Below are 22,527 nucleotides of genomic sequence, written 5' to 3'. Positions count from 1 at the left end.
AGACATTCACCCTTGCAATGACATGATACTAGTAACCAGGGGTTACCAGATATTCTATTTAAATGCTTGATGGACAACGCCGTCTAGAAGCAACCAGAAAGATATGTTAAGCTATTATTTTTATTTAAGATCTTTTTGTTTTCAAGAAGAATGTTTACCCATACAAACATTATACAGATAAGAAAAAAAACATATGTACGAAAGAAATTCGAATAAGTATGTTATATACACGAAACAATATACAAAGTACTCCCAATGTTTTATTTTATCATATGTCACGAAAATATCGCAGTAACTGCGTTGTTCACAAATAGTTAATATATGCATATGTTGAATTCTGTTTGAACATTATTTTACTGTTAAAACCTTTTTAACTAAAAACGTTAAGACTGTTTAACAGTCGATTGAATATTAAAATGATGCTAAACATTTTGAAATATTGTAATAGGGTGTATTGTAAAGACTGGCTAATTCTTATTGTAGCCCTTATTGTAGCCATCATATGCAAAAATGTCATGAGGATGGTACACCCGTTGAAAACATGCATCTCCGTAAGACTTTCCGCATTTCTTCTTATAACCCATTCTATGCATCTTGATGATCCTGCAGCACTGGTCATAACATTCGGAGCTGTCCTCACAAGACTGACCTGGAAAAGATGTACACCATGTTCATTCAAACATTCAGGATCAGAGACTCTTGACAAACCAAAACTACATTAAACGTATGAAAACAATAGCCTCGGTTGCATGGAGACTGTTCGTTGATATCAATACTAGTTGCAAAACTATCAATTGAAAAAAAAATTGTCGGATCCTAATTTGCAGCAATATTAAGTGCAGCACCGTTAGTTATCAAAGTCCACGTACACAGGCTTTAGCCGATACATTGTATTATGTTTGCAAGAATCACTATACCATACGAAATGATGCATACGGACCAGCAAATAGAAATCAATGACTCCTACGTGGACGAAGTAATGTTAAGTTTGTGTGATAGACGATGTTGTTAATGCTAGGAGTGGTAATTACAATGTCTGCAAATAAGCGAAACTCAACAGCGTGCATTCGAAAATATCCGAAAGTATTACTTTCGAAACAATTTCATTGTGTTGTACCAATACTCTATGACCTAAATTATTGAGTTTCATTAACTGTTAAAAACAGTCTTAATCTCAATCTTCTTTTGTGCAAGATTTCAACTCATATAAAAATCCGCAAAATTGTTTTCATTGTGTTATCATTTAAGTTTTTAAAGGAAGTTAGCAAATGTATAGCCTGCCAAATATCAAATGACTAATAGGCGATTACAGCCTCGTGGAAACACGACTATCAACCAATAACCTCAACTTAAGTTTTGCCATTTCTATCAAAGATGGCTTTTCAGTCCGTTTTGGGGAAAATATCTTAGACAAATTTGAAAAATATATAGTAAGGTATAAATGTTTTCGAAACAGTAAAGGTGAAATTGGTAATGTTTCATAGATGAATATCATGTACTTTGCAAAAATATCACAGATCAAGCCTTCATCCTTCTCAGTGAACACGGAGTTTGTTCTGATAGAGGCCGAGGGACACTACTTGACGGACGGTTAATTAAGATTTTGGTGGTTCAGCAATAAACAATTGAACATCTCCATAGGCATCCGAGGCTGAGTTGCATTACTAGAAGTTCTTGATACAGCAAACATTGTATCAATCAGTTTTGATCATTTTGATTATTTCACAATCATACTTGCGAATCGGGAACCATATTTAATTTGGTTGACATCAACGAAGAAATCAGAGGACTATCGAATGTATCATTTTTATACCGTTTATTTTCAGGGTCCCCGGTACCGGTAGACGATTTAACGTAAGTTGTTCGGATTGGAATTCATTCTAAATGATTTGAATATGTAGGGGAAAATACCACATAGTTGGCTTTGAGAGATACAAAAAAAAGAACTGTCAATAAAAAACAACAACCAGACGCATACTTCCATTACATTTTGTTCATCAGGATGATCTCATAGAATTGTAAAGCAATATGGCCAAATATTCTTGATGTCGTTATAAATATTCTCGTCGTGGAAACTGTGCTTGTACATGTATTTTTAAATAGCTTGATATATTTTCATGACAACAATAAATGGTAGAACCTAATATATTGAAGGTTGGTGTACAATACTTGACATTTCTGTCACATCATGCGATTACTCGTATATTATATCATCTCTTTTAGATAAGTGTAGTAAACATGTTGGGTTATTTCCTTAGCATGTGCTGAAACACCATCGAAACATGTTTGTTTTTAAACTGAAACAAGTATGGTTACGAACGTTATAATATTATTGTTTATCAAATGGATTTTTTTTAGAAATGTTAATTATTAAATTTAATTAAATATTCACCGTCTTTTTTGTAGCCGAATTTTCCCCCATTTGCATAGCGGATCGCTTCAAGCATCTGATCATTAGGTGTACACTGCCCGAAGCCAAACTCGCCGCCATGGACAATTCACTTCATCTGGACGCCTCGTTCATCGGAGCAACATTGATATGACTTCATACACCTTTCTTGAGGACCCAAACACTGAAAATATAGAACACGGGTATATGTAAGATTAATAATTATCATATTTATTTTTAATAATAAAAATTAAATTAATAATAGTAGATGTAAAAAATAAAAAAAATAAAAATCGCAGGGAAATTTTTTATACCGGCGACTTCAGTAGTCGAACCTCTTATGATTTGGATTACATAGTTTTAGACAGATTTCTTGACAATGACCAAGCTTTGCAATCTAATGTTTGTATGAAACCCAGAGTAAATAAGGACCATGTGTTGGATACTCATGGTAAGCGTCTTATACAGTTATGTACTCGTAAATCAACATACCTACTTATAACCAATGTTAGATTACATTTTAGGCAGTATGCCTTGTATTACAATAAATAGTATGTTGTGTAAATATTATGTTATACCGATACTGATGGCGGACTTACTTTTGTAAAACAAATGGTTCAAGTGTGGTCGATTATTTAGTACCGAGACAATCTGATATGGATATTACATGTATTAATTTTGTTCAATTTTTGATTCCTCATGCGCTATCAGATCATGTTCCAATCAATTTTCACATCACACGGAAATCACCAATCGTATTAGATGAACAAAATAATAACTCCGACACCGAGATCACTATAAAACCATTAATTAATTAATTAATTAACCATTAATACAAACCAGACAACGAATCATACAGAAACAGATATTTATGATATTGACTTGGTTGTTGAGTTTACAGAATCTGAGTTGAAAGTCGATGTGTTTGCACATTTTTTTTTAAATATCCTGGAAGTGATATGCTTACTGCAGAAATATTTAATATTTATTTGGACATAAAATCTCATTTTCCACTATCTTTCTATAACAAATTATTTAACGATGGTGTCTTTCCAGAGAACTGGTGTCTGGGTGTCATTGTTCCAATATTCGAAGGCGGGGATTATGAGGCAAAGAACTTTCGAGGAATCCCGCTCAATAATATATTAGCGAAAATATATTCAAAGATACTCGTAAACAGACTAATAAAGAGGTCGGATAAGCTTAATATATTTTTCGACAACCAGTTCGGTTTCCAAAAAAAACATTTGACTGCGTATTTGTTTTACACGCGTCAATCACAAAAAACTCTTGCAAATAATAATAATTTATACGTAGCATTTTTAGACTGAGAATTAATGTTTGTACGGATTGATAGGGTTTTATTATAGAGATAACTATTGTCGAATGTCAGCACAAAATTTTTTACAAGCCTGCAAGCTATCTATTTTGTTGTTAAGTCATACATTAGATATAGAGATATTTTTTCTCCTCCAATTAATTCAAATATAGGTGTAAAAAAGGGGACCCGGCCAGTAGCATAATGCTTCTTTTCATTCTAAACGGCATACTAGATCATATCAATAGAAACCTAAATGGTATTCTAGAAGTCGATGACATAAAATAATTCTTGTTGTTGTTTGCTGATAACGCGGAAGTTTTTGCAAATGATCCTAAAACTCTACATCGATGTTAGCCGATATCGAGTATTATTGTAACTCATGGGGATGCGTCTTAACGTAAATGAAACGAAAATAGTGAGTGTCGAGAATGGTCGTCATACTTCATATGACATTCACATATATAATTAAAAGATTAATGCAGTTTCCTCTTTCAAATATTTAGGTGTGCATCTTTTTCAAAAATAGGAACTGGAATCACACTCAGCAAAGTGTTGATCAACATGCATCGTGTTCACTCCATCAATTTTCTGCTGTTTGCGATACACGTAGTCTCAGCTAGAGTGGCTTTTTCAGGAAGTGAAGCTATCATTGTATTGGCTTTTAAATAGATGTACAGATGACAAATAGTCCGCCAACTTTCACCAAAAGCGCAGTTGTTATAAATACTTATTCCATCGTCATATATTATATTTAAAAAATCTTACTTGTGCTTTTTGCAAACGCTATGTGTGATTATCTTTTACACTACCATTTGGAACATTAATTTCTTAAGTATTGACACTTCTCAGTCTTTATTAAAAGGAAATTCTCAACATAAGAATGGGAGGTATAATCGAAAGGTCGGAAATTGTTATATCAGAAAAACAATAATTTGTGAAAACAACAACATTAACGAAAGTATTGTTTTTGAACCAGGAAACAACCTGATAGTTTTTTCAGCGTACATAGCTGCGTAAATAATTAAATTGCGTATATTTTTGTGTATACTAGTTTAAAAAAAATCGATTAAAGAAAATTATAAAATACAATATTTATGCAGACAAGTGTAGTAAATAATATTGAATTAACACTAACGTATAAATTAAGATGATAAAATAATTAAAAAAAGAAGAAGAATGTTACAAGTGTCACATAATAAGACCCATCATTGATTTATAAATCCATAAACAACAGAGTCTTTTTAAAATTCAAGTTATTTTATTGACACATACATTAAAATAGTAAAGATTTCACAATACATATCATCAAGGTATAATTAGAATGATCATGTTGAGGGGGAGATGTTAATTTGAATGATGGGCTGAAATAATTATAAAATATGCATGAACGCTAATCGTTAACATATAACTGTCAATAACATACAGCCTTCCACATGCACATGACCATTCCAGACATTTATTAAGGGTGGTACATATAGAATAGTGACATGTTAGGGTAAAATACGTACATGATAGTATAGTTATTAATGAAATGCATCATTAAATGCACGTTTTTGCAATATTAGCTCTAATCTCCTGTCAAAAAAACGAGTTACTTTAATTAAGTACTGAAATACTGCTTAAATTAAATAAGTTAATACATATGCAAGGGTATTTGTTTCTCATATAGCTGTTTTTCTTTTAATAGGTCACCATTTGATTCATCGTGATGTCTAGGTTTATGTGAATTAATTTGTCGCAAAAAACAATAAGAGTATTAATTATCTCGAGATGTTTGTTTGACATGCCACTTCGTTACCCTACGCTTAATTTCCCATTCACATAACACTGAGCATGGTATGAAGTAGAAGACATTTGAGATTTTCTACTTTAGCATAAGTTCTTTGACCTTATTTAGTATTAAAAAGAAATGAAAAGGAACAACATTTTATAAAGACACATAATCCAACCTGCCACCAGCGCACGGAGAGAAATTTAATGACAACATTTAAAAAGAAAAACACTATATGATGGAGCTATTTGCGTGCTGTTATTACGGAAGTTTGACATGAACGTTTTAAAACTAAAACTAGACCTGATGTTTTCAATCTGTAAAATATATTGTCTAAAATATGTTTGTTTTGTTCTAGTAAATCCTTTTCTTGTAAATGGGCTTGTACAACTGTTTATGCAGTTTAATTAAATAACGCGGTCCTCTCCCTCCAGTAAAATAATTTTAAAAAAGTTCTTGCCTGCTTCTTTGTTGTGGTTTCGCGTGACATGATTGCGCCTTTGTCGACCCAAAAACTGCAAATATCCGCCGTCGTGTGTACTTTATTTTGTTTTCACAGTGACAATTGATGTATTAGTCCCTCTGATATTTCTAAAAGGGCATTGTAATGGTTGAAGACAATGAAGGTACTGGCTTATTGGTTGTTTATCATCTTTTTATACTCATCCGGCTTCCCCAGTTGAGTTTAGTTTAATTATGATGTAATAGACAAGATATATAGACAGGGCCAGAAGTGCCCGAGAAACGACTAGGTTTTGACATTAGGATCTGGAGCAAAATGACAAACAGACTCACACAGGTTATAATTAAACCACTATACAATTTACAATCTTTTTCAGAAATACTCACAAGTTCATCTTAATATTTAATGTAATAATATAGAACATTCTGAATTATATCGATACATTGAACAATAAAAAGTGCAACGCTAAGTTTTTTAACCGGACTGCTGTGTAGAACGGTCCGTCCAAACCAGTACCTATTGTTTGACGACGCTGATTACTGATACCTCTCGCTGTATTTTGACTATTCTCTGTAAACGATTTAAATATTTTATGCATGTCATGTTAAAAATAGTTCCGCTATTTTTGGAGATGTATAAATGTATTGTTTGATAGATATCTAGATGGGTATGTGGTCGACTATTTGAAATGCAGTCACCCTAACCACCTCCTCCCCATGACAATATGCTGTCTTCGTTATTGCTGATGCAACAAATGTAATGCATGATTATGTTGACGGAAAACTGACGTTGCTGTCTTGTTTTGTCTTGTGGCTTCTGCCATATATATCATCAATAGCGATGATTAATTCGTATTCAACTGAGTAAAATGTAGACAATCGAGTGGAAAATTATCTGAGACAATTTGAGTTTAGCAATGAAATGGTACAAGGGCGACCTATATGACATAAATCAATACTGTTAGGCTGTCTAGGCAATTTCCTTCAATAGTTCACTCTTACCAATTATAAGTTGGTCATTAACCTTCTTAAAACCATAGCATGTAAACCTTTTCCTAGATTATACATGTTATGGAATGAAATACTGCACGTTTCCTTTTCTTCAATTGGCACAAGCGACGTTCAGTTTTCACGAAACACGTTGGTGATGACTTAGTTCATAGTTGTGACAAATTCTATATTGTATCACCATGTTTTACAATATTCCTCGATGATATGTTGCATTTACCTCGAGAGCAAATATCGAATGTCCAAACTTCATTATACCTATTGCATGTGTCTATTACCATGTTCTGTGTTTACGATGGAGGCAGTATAAATGGCTCACATGAAAACCTCGATATCGATTAATGTATATATCTTTCAGAATGTATTTTGATTCAGCTACTTTCGTCTCTGTATTGGTCAGCGATCAAACACCATTTGTTTCCTCAGCTATAAAGACTCAGCCCTTTGGTCCTAAGTTAATTCAGTTGAACAATTTGGTATGTCTTCTCGGCGGTCGAATTAAGCCTGCATTCTCGTTATATTATTTTGCCTAATGAATTTAAGCAATCACATGACATAGAAGTGATTTGAGTCAAGAACATTGATTATTTGTCTTTGAATTCACATAGAAATGGCATTAATTTTCCTGAGATGTTTGTTTGACATGCAACATTGTTATTCTACAATTAACGTGTTATTAACGACTTATGGATCATTGTATGGGATAAGAGATATTTGATTATTTTTAGTGACCTATTATTTTGTTAACGTTCAAGTCGGGCTCCCAACTGTTATTAATAGATGTGTGGTCTGTCTGTGTTGTTAGTAAGTGATTGTCTGTCGTTTCGGTATATGTTTAACCCTAACCTTGTCCTTTCAAATAGCATATTTGTTATGTGGTTGGCTACTGGGTTTGTCCTTGTTGTTTTATTCTTTTGTTTTAGAGATATGTTATCAACATCTAGTATTTTATCCCAAGATGACATCCCATTTTTATTCGTTCCTATGGCATGATGTATTGGACGTGCATAATTGTATGGAACCATTGTTAAGTGGCGGTTGCAGAAAGAAATAAGGAATGATTTATGAGGGGATCTGTCCCGAGCAACGTATTTTCCCATTTTGTGCTCATGTACTTACTTCCTGACTATCTATGTTGATATTTATATGAAAAACTATAGAAACAAGTACAGTAGTAAATGTTTAAATATAAACCCCGTTTAATGACACAGGGTCAACGCCGAAGACATATAACACAAAAACAAACAATCATAATTTAGACACATTGAACAACAGCACAAAACTCCACAAAAACGCACTGAGCATTCCAATAAGTATTTTGATACAGAGGGGATGTAAGAGACACTTTTCATTCTAAACTTAGTGTATTTTCATTTCGAACATAATTATGTGTTCTGTGCAATAACCCTTTTGATGGCTTTGCCCTTATAGAAAAGAAGAGTATAACGTATATGTATACAGGTTATTTTAGACTATTTCAAAAGGTCATTTACGCTGTTGCAATTTAATCTATTCCATTGACTTAGCACCGTTACACAATGATAATGCGGCAAGCTCAGTAGATAACTCGTTAAGGAAAATCCTACTAGAGGCTCAATGCAGGATGACACATTTTAAATTCAAGAAATCTATATATATCGCATCATAAATTAATTGTCATGCATGACTTTTCTCAAAGCTATAATCGTTTTCTCTATTCATTTTATGAATCTTCGGAATTGAATTGATATTTCAAATAAAAAAATAGATATTTCAAAACAATCAATTGTAGCAGGGCAACTGACACAATAAATATATCAAAAGGAATCAGGTTTGATGTTTCACTTTTAAAATCTCAAACAACTATAAATGTTGGTAAATGTTTCAAGTCTTTCTCCGTAGTCTAGTGTCATTTAATAAAACCCGACCTTGCTGAACATTTATCAGTTTTATTCTATTAAATTGCTTTCAGGTGTATCGTTTAGCGATTAATTATGTGATGGGAACATAGTTACATTTACAATCTAATATGTTTAAAGGAATCGAACTATTCAATACCACATTTACAAAATGAAATAAAAACAAACACAAATACTTCGTTTACAAAAGATAACCTTTTATCTTGCAGACAACTGACGATAACGTCCAACATGTTTTTTGTGACATTTTATGTTTCGGACTCTCCGGTATTTGTGAGAGACCATTGCATGAACGATTGATCGTTTAGAGACGTTCGCCCATTTTATTTGATAATTATTATAATTCATTGTATTTATTGCGTTTGTCTTATGCCGTATTCATAGTTTTGTAGACATCTGTCGCCAATGTCCAATACGATTTTGTGTGTCTTCGCTTCGTCCGTATGGAACGGTTTGTTTTTATATTTAATTTAAGACTTTCCCATACAATAAAAATAACATATAACCCCAAGGCGGCAAAATTCACTTTTTCTTTACAGTGACAGTTGTTGTATCATTCTCAAAGATGTTTGTGAGAGACCGTTGCAAAGATTGTAACTAGACATTGGGTGATGCATGAACTAACAAATTTGCTTCTTCTTATTTATCTACTGTACAATTTGTCTGCTGGTTGCATTTGAATCCAATAATGATTTCGTTTTATTGAATAATGTGAGGATTGAGTACATTCTCTAACGCAATACATATTCAAGATTGAAATTGGAAACATCTGAGTAAGCATGTGTGTTTTGTACTCTGTTTTATCAGTTATATTTGCTATTAAACAATATCATAGTAGTCTTTCTGTAATCTGTATTAAAAGGTTCAAAACATTTTAGCATTGAATACCAATTTGAAATACAATACGAAATGCAATGAAGCCTTTTATGACAAGTTGGTGTGTAATCTTGAATAAATGACATTTTTAGGGCGATATATCTGGCATTTAGCCTGTTTATTGGCCGGTCTGTGCTGTTTCCTACAGAAATGCATTTCCAGCCATGGTTAATTACTCATTACCATTCGCACGCTCACGCTTTTTAAACAGTTTCTTCACAATACAAATAGAAATAGGAATTTACTGTGTGTTACACTATCTATCAATCCTAGCACCGGAGTAAACGGATTTAAAATATAAAAAAATAACACGTTCTTCATAATCGAGATTAATTTTTAACACCCATTTTGTCAATTGTTCATTTGTTAAACCTTTCTACAAGTAAAAATAAGTAACCGGCCATAATTGCGCCTCGTCTGTTGATATGTCATATGGTTATCCCTTCATATCTCAGGCCAAAGGTCCATTCGGCATCATTTTTATTTATGCTTGTTGCTTTCTGAGAAAGTGTCCTTGCCTTTGTACTGAATATGCATGAATACCTCATTTAAGAACCTCGATATCATTTATTGTATATATATTAAACGTTTTGATATAATTGCAACTGGCTCTGTGAATCTTGCATGTTGCCTCAGTGTACGCACGAATGGGCTGTGTTTTGTCCGTTTATGGTATCTGTGACGTTAATACTGCCAAAGCATGTTATTATTTCCCTGCATAACTCCAACTTGAATACTGTCAGATGTATGTACACCTTGGTAGACTAAATTCACTTAATCAATCTACTTTGAATGATGATTTTATTGAATTAAATTAACTTGAATCATCACAATGAGATCATATGGATTGTTTTTATGAGACGAATTGTTAGCCTGTTACCATTTCATTCCAGATATCCTCCCTTTAATAAAAACAAACAATAAAATAAAACTAGAATTTTACTTAAAACAATTTGTAAAAGTAGAATGTGTGTGACTCGTGCACCTTTCAACCACCATTGCTCTGTGGCCGATTATTCCGAAGTTACCTCCCTTGACAAAATGATTTTAAACTTTCAATTTAATTCATTTTTGTCAAGGACTTAAGTCCGTCACTTGATTAACCTTAATTTCTGAATTTCTGTAAATTAATTAGTGGGAAATGCCTGTCAAAAATGGTCTTTATTTTCTTCAGATGTCTGTTTGACATGTCTCTATCCTACGTTCAATACTTCATTTACGTAAACGAATAACAGAGCATAGTCTTAGTTAAAGAGAGATATTAGTTATTACTTAAAAGACGGATGGAATGTGCATCGTATTCAACCACGATTAAAAGGAACAGCATAGCATAATATAAATACATTCGATTGTTTGATTACCCATGATATGTTGTTATTAATTTTCGAAGGTTAATGCTAAATTTAACCGTACTAGTTTCACTTGTCGAAAGGCAATGACTAAAGCTTTCAAATATCAAACTTGGTTTACCTGCTAATTAGTATACATACAATGTTTCACCTCTTTTAAGGGCATTGATGATTGATATATAAACATTTCAGATGATAATTTCCCAAAGGAAACATTCGAGTTACATATCTGAATTAATATTACACTTCTGGGAGACAGTGGTATGTATCGGAATGATATAAAACTGTAGATGTCAACCATTTTTAACACTAGATGTGTAAAGTAGGTTATCAGATTCAGCTCTTGTGGTCTTCTTAAATAAAAATCCTGTTACAGATGTGCATTATTACACAAAACAAGTTTGCTGTGGATTTCTAGTTGTATGGCTTTAATGGCTTATTTATGATAAAAACAAACGTAATATATGTCAACTGATTCCTTTTACATTACTCCACAAATCAATACTAATTCGGCCCATTATAGTTTGAATTATCAAAAACTTTGGTTTCCACGACAAACAAATCAGTTACACAAACAAAACAGAAACAATTGTATTTGGTACAATAGTTTAACGTTTCCATGAATGTTTTTCAATAGTCCTTTTCAATTAATTACATTTTTTATGAAAGACAATGAGACTATTAAAGAAGAAAATTATTTTAAGACAGTACTCTTAGACAGATATTTCTATTGTATATCTGTGATATGACGATAAACACTGGAATCTTGTTATTCGAGAACACTCCCTTATGGATTATAAGTCCAACATTACTGCACATTTATCCATTACATCTAAATGTTTCTGTTTTTAATTGCGTCCGTTTTGAAAGCGAACATCTTATCATGATTATGCTAAAGGTTATACAACGTATGATATTGAGGTGTATACCTTGAAAGTGATATTGACCGAGAAGGTGGTTCGAAAATGATATATATACCTCAACAACGTCTACAGGTATTAAACTGTACACATGGTAAGGTGGCATTTTGTTCATGATTTATACATTTACAGTATTCGATGCTTTTTAAGGTTTTAATATTCAAGCAAAACTCAATAACTTGTTTACATTTAAAACAGGGAAAATGGAGAGGACTCGTACTTTTTGTTCAATATCTCTAATTTATGTAATAAATAGATGACATGAATTAAAATGTTATTGATTAAGAATCGACAGAATGACCGAAGCGAAAGAGCCCGTATTAATGTGACGGATAATGAGTTGTTACTCTTAGTCAGTTAGATGGATCATTCGCTCATTCGCCAAATCTTTGTAATGACGATTATAATTAATGGCATTTAACTATGACACAGATAAGAACTTTAACATAACATAACTGTCATCAGGAACGGTCGGACTATCTTCAACAGCATCAAGTTGAGTTAACATTGAAGGCGTGGCCACTCAGTCGTTCATGTACGGCAGAATTTCTAGGAATTTCAGTCTAGGCAGTCAAGCTGTTTACCTCAACATGTCCGTTAAACAAATGAATACAATGATAATTTATGTAGTCTCACTGACATTGCAAAATATTTTACGACCAGTCCTTAGTAAACACAAGCCAATTAATAATTGAAACTAATCTTCATCGTTTGCTCCCTCAAGACCGCTGGTGTTTCCCTTTATATGCAGTGTCGAATGTCCAAACTCAATCATAACTATGTAAATATTTGTGTTGTTATTTTGTTAAGAAAATGTGTTCCAATTGGATATTGTTCATTATACTGTCAAGTACATCAAATTGATTAAATTACATTCGGAACAGTAAACCTTGTATATTACTGTAACATGATTTGTTTCGTCAGCTATGGGAGCTTTGGCTTTTCACCGCATATTCGCATACACATCAAATAAACGGTTGATGTGACAAGAATCTTCTACACCCTTCATATAAATTCTCTTAGCCGTTTCAACTGGAGATAATTTTCTGACTTATCAAGCATTGTATTCTACATCATGTAGTTTGATTAAATTATATTCGATCCGTGAATATTGCTACTGCCAATGGACATATATCTATGGGATGTATGCATTTTTATTTCTGTTTATTAGACAAAAATTGTTGGAGATATTCCAGACAATATAAAGTCGATAACGTTATTTGAATACACTTTAAATAGTTGTATCGTTTACTGGTGTGTAACTTATGATATTTTTACCCGTCATTAAAAAAATGCAATGAGTTTATTCACTTCAAACTTCCAAAATTAAAGCTTGAACAAACGTAAATGTTTTGATAAAGTAAGATGTTAACTAACATAAATGAAAACAATGCATTCTATGTTCTTTATAATTAAAAACATCTGGTGGACAATTATCGGAAGAAATACAGTCTAAGTCGAACGGCTAGGCCTTTCCTGTGTCATTCATAACAACCAACTTAAAGAGTTGTGCGCAGGTAATGGTCGGCCACAATTTTACCGGGGAGACAATTCTTCCTGCTCTTCTCAAGGATGCGGTATGTCACCCATCGTTGCTAAACATGCAATTATTGAAGGGAATGAATTAATATCTAGCTTTATATGGTATTTATTGGTGAGGGTAAATTAGCCTCCTTAATACCTTATAAAACTGCACTGGGAATTGTGTAGGGTCAAGTCATAATGCCAACTATTGGCTAATACCTAAATTTGCTAATACCCTCCTAGAATAAAATGCTTAGTAATATACTTTACTAAACTGAGACCTTAATCTGTTAGATTGTACTTACTTCATACTTTGTAATAACGTGACAAGATTAACGTCTCATTACAGTGGATTAGATGTTGAGAACAATTTATATCGTTTGAAGACACTCAGTGTGTTCGACTGTAGGTCACTGAAAGGGGAACGTTGCTTTCCCCCATACCTTTATCTTTGAGCTTTAATACACCGACCAGGTATCACTTCTAAATCGCCATACATTGACAACGACCAGGTACTGCTCCTGAGTTGCCATTCATTGACACCGACCAGGTACCGCTTCTTAGTTGCCATACATTGACACCGACCAGGTACTGCTTCATATTTGTCCTTCATTGATACCGACCAGGTACCGCTTCTTAGTTGCCATACAGTGACTTCGACCTTTCAATAGCTTACAATTTGCTAATGACTCAATCATAAACTTCATTATTCTGCTTGAGATACGGGGAAATATGTTGAAGAATTACATAAATGTGCTTTCTAGGGAAAGAACAATCCTACGCCATATCAGACAATGTCCATAGAGCAATTAGCTGGATGACTTAACTACAACAAAATGGATTACTAGTATACCAAGCGAAAAACTCTGCTTGTAAATTTCGTAACGTTTTGAATATCATTGTGATTGTAATGTACAAGTGTGTATATTAGGGTGGCTATGGCGATGGCCACTGTACGACTGTCACCAACCTTGTGACATTATAAAATATTAGGTTAAAGCTCGTTATTGTCCATTACATCATTTTTAATACGCTGGTGTTCTGTCTTAAAAAGGTCGTGCTTTACCCAATGTGTAAAGTTAATACATGCTGTGTCCTGCCTTGCTATTTCCAGCCGCTATTAGGGTTGAACATTTTTTTTCCATTCGTTATTCGAAGTAAAACGTATCTAAAACAACTTGTTTATTTAATGACATCATAAAGGCAAATAAATGAAAATATTATTCAGCCGAACGTTCACTTTCTGGGTTAATCGTATTTTATTTCGGCAAGTCAACGTTTGCAGAATATTCTGAGATATTGGAAAACTATTCCACGGCTTTCCCTTCAAACATATTAATCTGAATCTAGTGGAATAATATGTTAAATAATGCAACAGCAGGACATCTTGTTTAACAACACAGTTTGGTTCTTCTTTTCTTCTTTTCAACGAGCGTTCTAAAATAAAATGTAAGATCAAGAGTTTGAATAGATACAACGTGAGTTTCACCAATAAGAAAAGCAAAATAAAATAAACTTTGTCTTAAGTGATTATAATTTATAAAATGTTCGTTTCGGAATAGTTAACATATCTCATCGCAAAAACTTATCGAAAAGTGACGTTCTGGCATTCTGGCCTTATAAAAAAATCAAAGACACAAGACGAGCACAATATTCTTGAGATAGAAAACCAGCATATTCAAAACGATGTTATCGCAACTAAAGCGCTAAAACTTACAATTATATTATATAGTTGCACAAGGATGGTTGGTGAGAATAAAATATCTTCATTGCCACCCTAACATACACCATTGTACTATAATATTAAAGAATGGCACAAGAATGGTGACAGTCTCTCAGTGGCCACCGCCATCGCCACCCTAATATACACCATTGTACTATAATATTATAGAATGGCACAAGATTGGTGACAGTCTCCCAGTGGCCATTGCCATCGCCACCCTAACATACACACCTGTACTGTAATATTATAGAATGGCACAAGAATTGTGACAGTCTCCCAGTGGCCATCTCCATCGCCACCCTAACATACACACTTGCGCAATGAAATCACGATGACATTTGAAATTATATATTTGGACAAGGACGGTGAGAGCGGTTTAGTGGCCATCGTTATCCCCACCCTAACATACGCACTTTACTTGAACAATGAAATCGCGTTGGAAATTACAAGCGTAGGTTATAAATACAACCGGAAATTTCTTACGAGCCGTCATTAAAGGTCCATAATTACCAAGGTTGAGAAGTTGAGAACAATTTATTACGGTTAAAGGAGACAGGAGGTATAAACTGGTAGTTCACTTGGAGGGCAATTTGGCTTTCGTTTGAACTTAATACCACGGTTGGTGGATTAAAATTTATAGACATGATGCTTATGTTGAAATCTATGGCCTGTGCATGTAATCCATACTACATACTCTGAACTTAAGGTAACATCATTTAAAAACATTATCTTTATATACAATTGTTCTTACAGTTACACAAAAATATTATAGAAATTCAAACTAGTTTGTCCTGTTGAGCACATCCAGCTTACATGTTTTAAAGCTGCGCTCACACAGATTGTCAGTTTTGACACTTTTTAAAATATTTGTCTCAGAATCGGCTGATTTGGGCATAATTGCCATCAATTTAGTCAAATTAGATACTTCACACAAAGAAATCTCAAATGTTTGGTAAAACTGCAGAAAAGTTCATTTTTCGTTAAGCGTTAGTAACGCTTTAGCCGTAAAACATCTATTTTTGAACTAAAATAGGATAAATCTGATCTTTCATCACTTGGCTTATATAACTGGTTTCCAGACATTTACGCAAAAAGTGGCTGATTCAAAGACAAAAACAGTTGTCAAAATGATGATTTTGTCGGAATGCAGCTTCATAAGATACAAGATGCGTTATGTGCTCCTGTACTGGATAAAAGTATCAGTTTGGGTATTCGGATTGTCAATGTACGTAGTTTACACTACAGTGTTCTTGTCATTCAAACCGTTCTTTAAAACATTCAAACTTAAAAAATACTATTTATTCTATACAAGGTTTTAATTTTTTCTGAGACAAAACAGTAACAAGTGTAACACTCAAAAGTTCAATGAATTCGACAATCATACTAGCATATGATGCAGTTTAAATTTCCCAATTGCTTAATATGAATCTCTTCTCTATTTCACCTGAGACTCAGCGATTTGATTTGAGACAGAACTATTTGTTTGTAATTTGTGTAATGCAAGAAATATCTGATGTATTTTAAGATCCTTTGTGATTTTTTTAAAACAAAATGCCAATTTTTCTCCGAAAATGGCGTTTTAAAGGAGTCGAATGTGGCAGGGTTCTTTATTTCATTTTAAAATCAACAACAGAATAACTGAAAATGACAACATGTAAATTTCTGATCAATTCCTGTTACAATTTTGTTGTATATTTTATATTCTGACCACTGCCAAAAACGTAAACGATCAAGCGATGTATATTTGACAGATGACAAGGTCTAATTACAGACCCTTGTAACAGTTCTTGTGACTAGATTGCCCGTTTGTGGTGAAGTGACGTTAAGAAAGCAAATTAACCCTTCGACGTCTATAATTTAAGGCACTGAAACGTGTTAAGCACTCCGATGTTGATGTGCTCCGGCGATATTTTTACTTCTGCCATTGATGATTAATAGAACATCGATCTAACAAGCATTCAAATATAATATGTCTTATCTTAACACCTATCCTAAAATGTTGGACAAGTGTTAGGTTGACTGTCTGTGCTTGGGTGGAAACCACAATGTAACAAATGGCGATACACTGATAGTTGTAAAATGTTCGATGTCTTGTACAACTGTGTCTCTTGTGAAGTGTTTGTTTGGTCTTGATCAATGATCTTTGTTAATTTGTAGGATTTTAAACTAAAAACGCTCGTACTTCGATGCCAGACAAGCTTGTTTTTGAAAGTAGTGCCCGTTTTAGTTTTGTTTAAGACAAAAAATATAACTAATTAAGTGTAGTTTTTTTTAAAGCGATCCAGTTTACAAATTAGCCATCTTTTGCACCGTCAGGTTAAAGATGATCTTACATATTAAACATGAACAAAAGGGAAACATAACGTATTTAAACCTCGAACCGCACTCAGCCATTGGCTCTGATTAAATCTCCGCATGACTATAAATGATGTGGTAAACTGAACCGGCATCAAGACCGGTTTAAACCAACATCGAATGGTACAAAGAAAATATATCTACAGTTTTTGAACACCACCATGAAGCTTTAGACCCATCTATTTGACCTGTTACATATAAAAACGACGTTAACCGCAGTTTTTATGGTAACCTACCACCTCACAGACAGTAAACAAACAAAAAGGATAAATATTGAAATTAAACAGTTCCCGTCGGTATTGTCAAAGAAGGCGTTTGAAGTATAGCACATCGTCTATAAAGTGGGACACGTACCATCCAATCAATATGTGGTACCATTAAAGGCGCACTAAAATCTACGAAAGATGACCATGAAGATACAGGCCCATTTTGACCTGTAATATACACAGTACTTGAACGCATCATCTACAGCAACAGTTTGTCCCACCTCGAAGCAGAAAACTGTCTGATTTTCAGCCCTGTGTCCGTAAATAACGTTCTTGTGACACGAAGCTCATTATAACAATCACTGCCTTAGCCAAGAATGTTGCTTATATTTATGCGAAAAGCTACAGAAACAAGCTCAGTAGCAAAAAGTTTAAACATAAATGAAGCCTAATATTCATAGCAAAGAATGTAGAAACTGTTCTCTTTCTAATCTGTTCTCTTGCAGTAGTGATAGGAAAACCTGCTGATCTGATTATTTGTGACATAGTGTATTTCAACTTTGTAAATAGAACGTCCAATTTGATGTGTGGTATTAAATTGACGCTAGACAACATATTTATACTGATCTGACGATATAGTATCACATACTCGTTCAAAAAGGCCCAAAAGAACAGTTAGAAAACTACAGTGAAAACATTCATTTGAATACTCTCGTACCTTTCCTACAAACACAAATTAGTGACACAAAAATAAAATATATATTGATATGTAACATGTGATTCTCATGTTTATGTAAATGAGTGTATGAGGTTATGTATGAAATTGGTCAAACGGGTATATTTATATTTAACTAACAGTTTCATTGGCTCTCCTATTTTTAGCTCACCGCCCTTACTAATTTCCTTCATTTTGGCTATGACTTGTTTTCTAAAAGTCGGACTGCGAGGTCTGCTTCTCCTTCAAAGTCATTTCTATATTGTTACACAACTTTATAGTTTATATATTCATATTTTATAGTGTACTCTTTCACAGTCTGGTGAGTGTATTTCTTTATTACATTCATATTAGTATTTATTTGTATTTAATCCGAAAAGCTGTAATTAGTGATAACCTGCTTAATTGTATTTACTGAATTTCATGAAGGGCGTGGTACTTGCTTTTATCTTGTATGTTTTGTATTGTGTCTTACAAATGTTTATTGTTTCTGTCATAATGTTATTATATTTATAGGTTTTTCTATACGACCATTGAGAAATAAATATATCGAATCCTGAGAAGTGTCGGGTCGAAGTACTGTACCCCACGTCTACATATATATATTTACAAGTTGGAGTCTGTGTGAAAACAGTCCAATCCCACCCCCAAGACATGTCTCATACACGTTTACACACAATGTAAGGTGCAGAACGAGGTGTTTTAATTTAGAAGTCGGATATACTTCACATATGAGAAGATTAATCGATTAAGTTCTGCGTAAATGAAAATTCATACGAAACATCACTGGTTGCAGTGCATCTACATTATATAACTTTACTTCACTTTAAGAGAATCACATAAACATAGTTGCTTATATCAAAGACATTCACCCCTTGCAATGAAATGATACTAGTAACCAGGGGTTACCATACATTCTATTGAAGTCTTGATTGACTACGCCATCTAAAAGCAACCAGAAAGATATGTTAAGCTATTATTAATATTTCAGATCGTTTCGTTTTCAAGAAGAATGTTTAGCCATACAAAAATTATACAGATAAGAAATAAAACATATGTATGAAAGTAATTCGAATAAGTATGTTAAATACACGAAACAATAAACAAAGTACTCCCAATGTTTTATTTCATCATATGTCACGAAAATATCGCAGTCATCCTAACCTAGATGAATGCTTTGTCGATCAAACACTGTTATGAACTGTGAACTGCCTCGTTCACAAATAAGTTAATAGATGCATATGTTGAATTCCGTTTGTACATTATTCTACTGTTAGAATCTATTTAACTAAAAACGTTAAGACTGTTTAACAGTTGATTGAATATTAAAATGATGCTAAACGTTTTTTTGTTTTATTTGGATGAATTGTAAAGATTGGCTAATTCTTATTGTAGCCCTTATTGTAGCCATCATATGCAAAAATGTCATTAGGATGGTACACTCGTTGAAAACATGCATCTCCGTAAGACTTTCCGCATTTCTTCTTATAACCCATTCTATGCATCTTGATGATCCTGCAGCACTGGTCATAACATTCGGAGCTGTCCTCACAAGACTGACCTGGAAAAGATGTACACCATGTTCATTCAAACATTCAGGATCAGAGACTCCAGGCAAACCAAAACTACATTAAACGTATAAAAACAATAGCATTGGTTTCATGGAAACTGTTCGTTAACATAAATACTAGTTGCAAAACTATCAATTGAAAACAATATTTTATCGGACCCTAATTTGCAGCAATATTAAGTGCAAACCGTTAGTTATCAAAGTCCACTAACTCCCGCTTAAGCCCATGCATTGTATTATGTTTGCAAGAATCACTTTACCATACGAAATGATGCATACGGACCAGCAAATGGAAATCAATGACTCCTATGTGGACGAAGTAATGTTTAGTTTGTGTAATCGCCGATGTTGCTTATGCTAGGAGTGGTAATTACAATGTCTGCAAAAAAGCGACAGCGTGCATTCGGAAAACTCAGAAAGTAATAATTTCGAAACACTTGGATTGTGTTGAACCAATACATTATGACCTAAAATGTTGAGTTTCATTTCTGTTAAAAGCAGTCTTTATAAGAGTAATCTTTTCTTAAAGGGTTTAACTCATATTAAAATCCGAAAAAAATGTTTTCATTTTGTTATCATGTAAATTTTCAAAGGGAGGTAGCCAAATATCAAATGATTAATAAGGCGTTTTGCCATTTCAATAAATGATGGCTTTTCTGCCAATTTTGGGGATAATATCCTAGACATATTAAAAAAATATATGTGTGCTTATATTGTCGGGTATAACTATTATTACTGTTTTTGAAAATGTAACAGTGAAATTGTTAATGTGTCATAGATGAATATCATTTACTTTGCAAAACATATCACAGATCAAGCCTTCACCTTCTCACTGAACACGGAGTTCGTTCTGACAGAGCCGAGGGACATTACATGACGGATGGTTAATCAAGATTTTGGTACTTCAGCAATAAACATTTGAACATCTCTATCGGCATCCGAGGCTGCCCATGAGTTGCATTACTTGAAGTTCTTGATGCAGCAAAAATTGTATCAATCAGTTTTGATCCTTCTGATAATTTCATAATCATACTTGCTATTGTGCCTCGTTGTTCATATTGTTTCCCTTTCACAATCAACATACTATTACATTAGCCGGGTGTATGTATGCAAATCGGGAACCATATGTAATTTGGTTGACATCAACGAAGAAATCAGAGGACTATCGAATGTAGCATTTTTGTACCGTTTATTTTCAGGGCCCCCGGTACCGGTAGACGATTTAACGTAAGTTGTTCGGATTGGAATTCAATCAAAATGATTTGTTTTGAATATGTAGGGGAAAATACCACATATTTGGCTGTGAAAGAACTGAAAAAGAACTGTTAATGAACAACCACAACCAGACTCATACCTCCATTACATTTTGTTCATAAGGATGATCTCCCAGAATAGTAAAATGGCCAAATATTCTTGATGTGGTTTAAAATATTCTCCTCGTGATATCTGTGCTTGTACATTTATTTTTAAACAGCTTGATATATTCTTTATGACAACAATACATGGTAGAACCTAATATATCGAATGTTGGTGTAGAATACTAAACATTTTTGTCACATCATGCGATTACTCGTATATTATATCATCTCTTTTAGATAAGTGTATTTAACATGTTGTGTTATTTCCTTAGCGTGGGATGAAGTTCCATCGAAACATTTTGGTTTTAAACTAAAACAGTTATGGTTACCTTCATTATAATATTATTGTTTATCAAATGGAAAAAAATATATATTTTTAGAAATGTTAATTATTAAATTCAAATAAATTTTCACCGTCTTTTTTAAAGCCGAATTTTCCCCCATTTGCATAGCGAATCGCTTCAAGCATCTGATTATTAGGTGTACACTGCCCGAAGCCAAACTCGCCGGCCCCTACATCGCCATTCACCATACACTTCATCTGGACGCCTCGTTCATCGGAGCAACATTGATATGACTTCATACACCTTTCTTGTGGACCCAAACACTGAAAATATACAAGAAGTGGATATGTAAGATTAATAATAATCATATTTATTTATAATAATAAAAATAAAAATAATAATAGTAGTTGTAAAAAATAAATGGAAGGTAAATTTTTTATACCGGCGACTTCAGTAGTCGAACCTGTGATGATTTGGATTACATAGTTTTAGACAGATTTCTTGGTAATGACCAAGCTTTGCAATCAAATGTTTATATTAGAGTAAATAAGGACCATGTGTTAGATACTCATGGTAAGCATCTTATACAGTTATGTAAATCAACATACCTACTTCTAAGCAATGGTAGATTACATTTAAGGTAGTAGGCCTTGTTCTGCAATGAATAGTATGTTGTGTAAATATTATGTTATAACGATACTGATGGCGACTAACTTTTGTAAAACAAATTGTTCAAGTGTGGTCGATTATTTAGTACTGAGTCAATCTGATGTTGATATTACATGTATTAATTTTGTT

General features: G+C 33.4%; 1 protein-coding gene and 1 pseudogene across 1 annotated transcript in view; both read right to left on the bottom strand.

Moving 5' to 3' along the window:
* Positions 1 to 467: 467 nt before the first annotated feature.
* On the bottom strand, positions 468 to 5,971 carry LOC128235877 (uncharacterized; annotated as a pseudogene).
* Positions 5,972 to 19,626: 13,655 nt separating this feature from the next.
* The window catches only part of LOC128236091 (uncharacterized), a 33,010-nt gene continuing 30,109 nt past the window's right edge, over positions 19,627 to 22,527 (bottom strand). The window contains exons 2-3 of the mRNA XM_052950943.1: positions 21,860 to 22,052; positions 19,627 to 20,078 (exon numbers count right to left, since the gene is read on the bottom strand). Coding sequence (XP_052806903.1) covers positions 19,897 to 20,078; positions 21,860 to 22,052 — 375 coding nt within the window. The 3' untranslated portion in view covers positions 19,627 to 19,896. The remainder of the gene's footprint in view (positions 20,079 to 21,859; positions 22,053 to 22,527) is intronic.

Source organism: Mya arenaria, chromosome 5, assembly GCF_026914265.1.
Source record: "Mya arenaria isolate MELC-2E11 chromosome 5, ASM2691426v1".
Lineage (NCBI taxonomy): Eukaryota > Metazoa > Mollusca > Bivalvia > Myida > Myidae > Mya > Mya arenaria.
The sequence above is the reverse complement of the archived record's forward strand: the minus strand, read 5'-3'. Positions and strand labels throughout refer to the sequence as shown.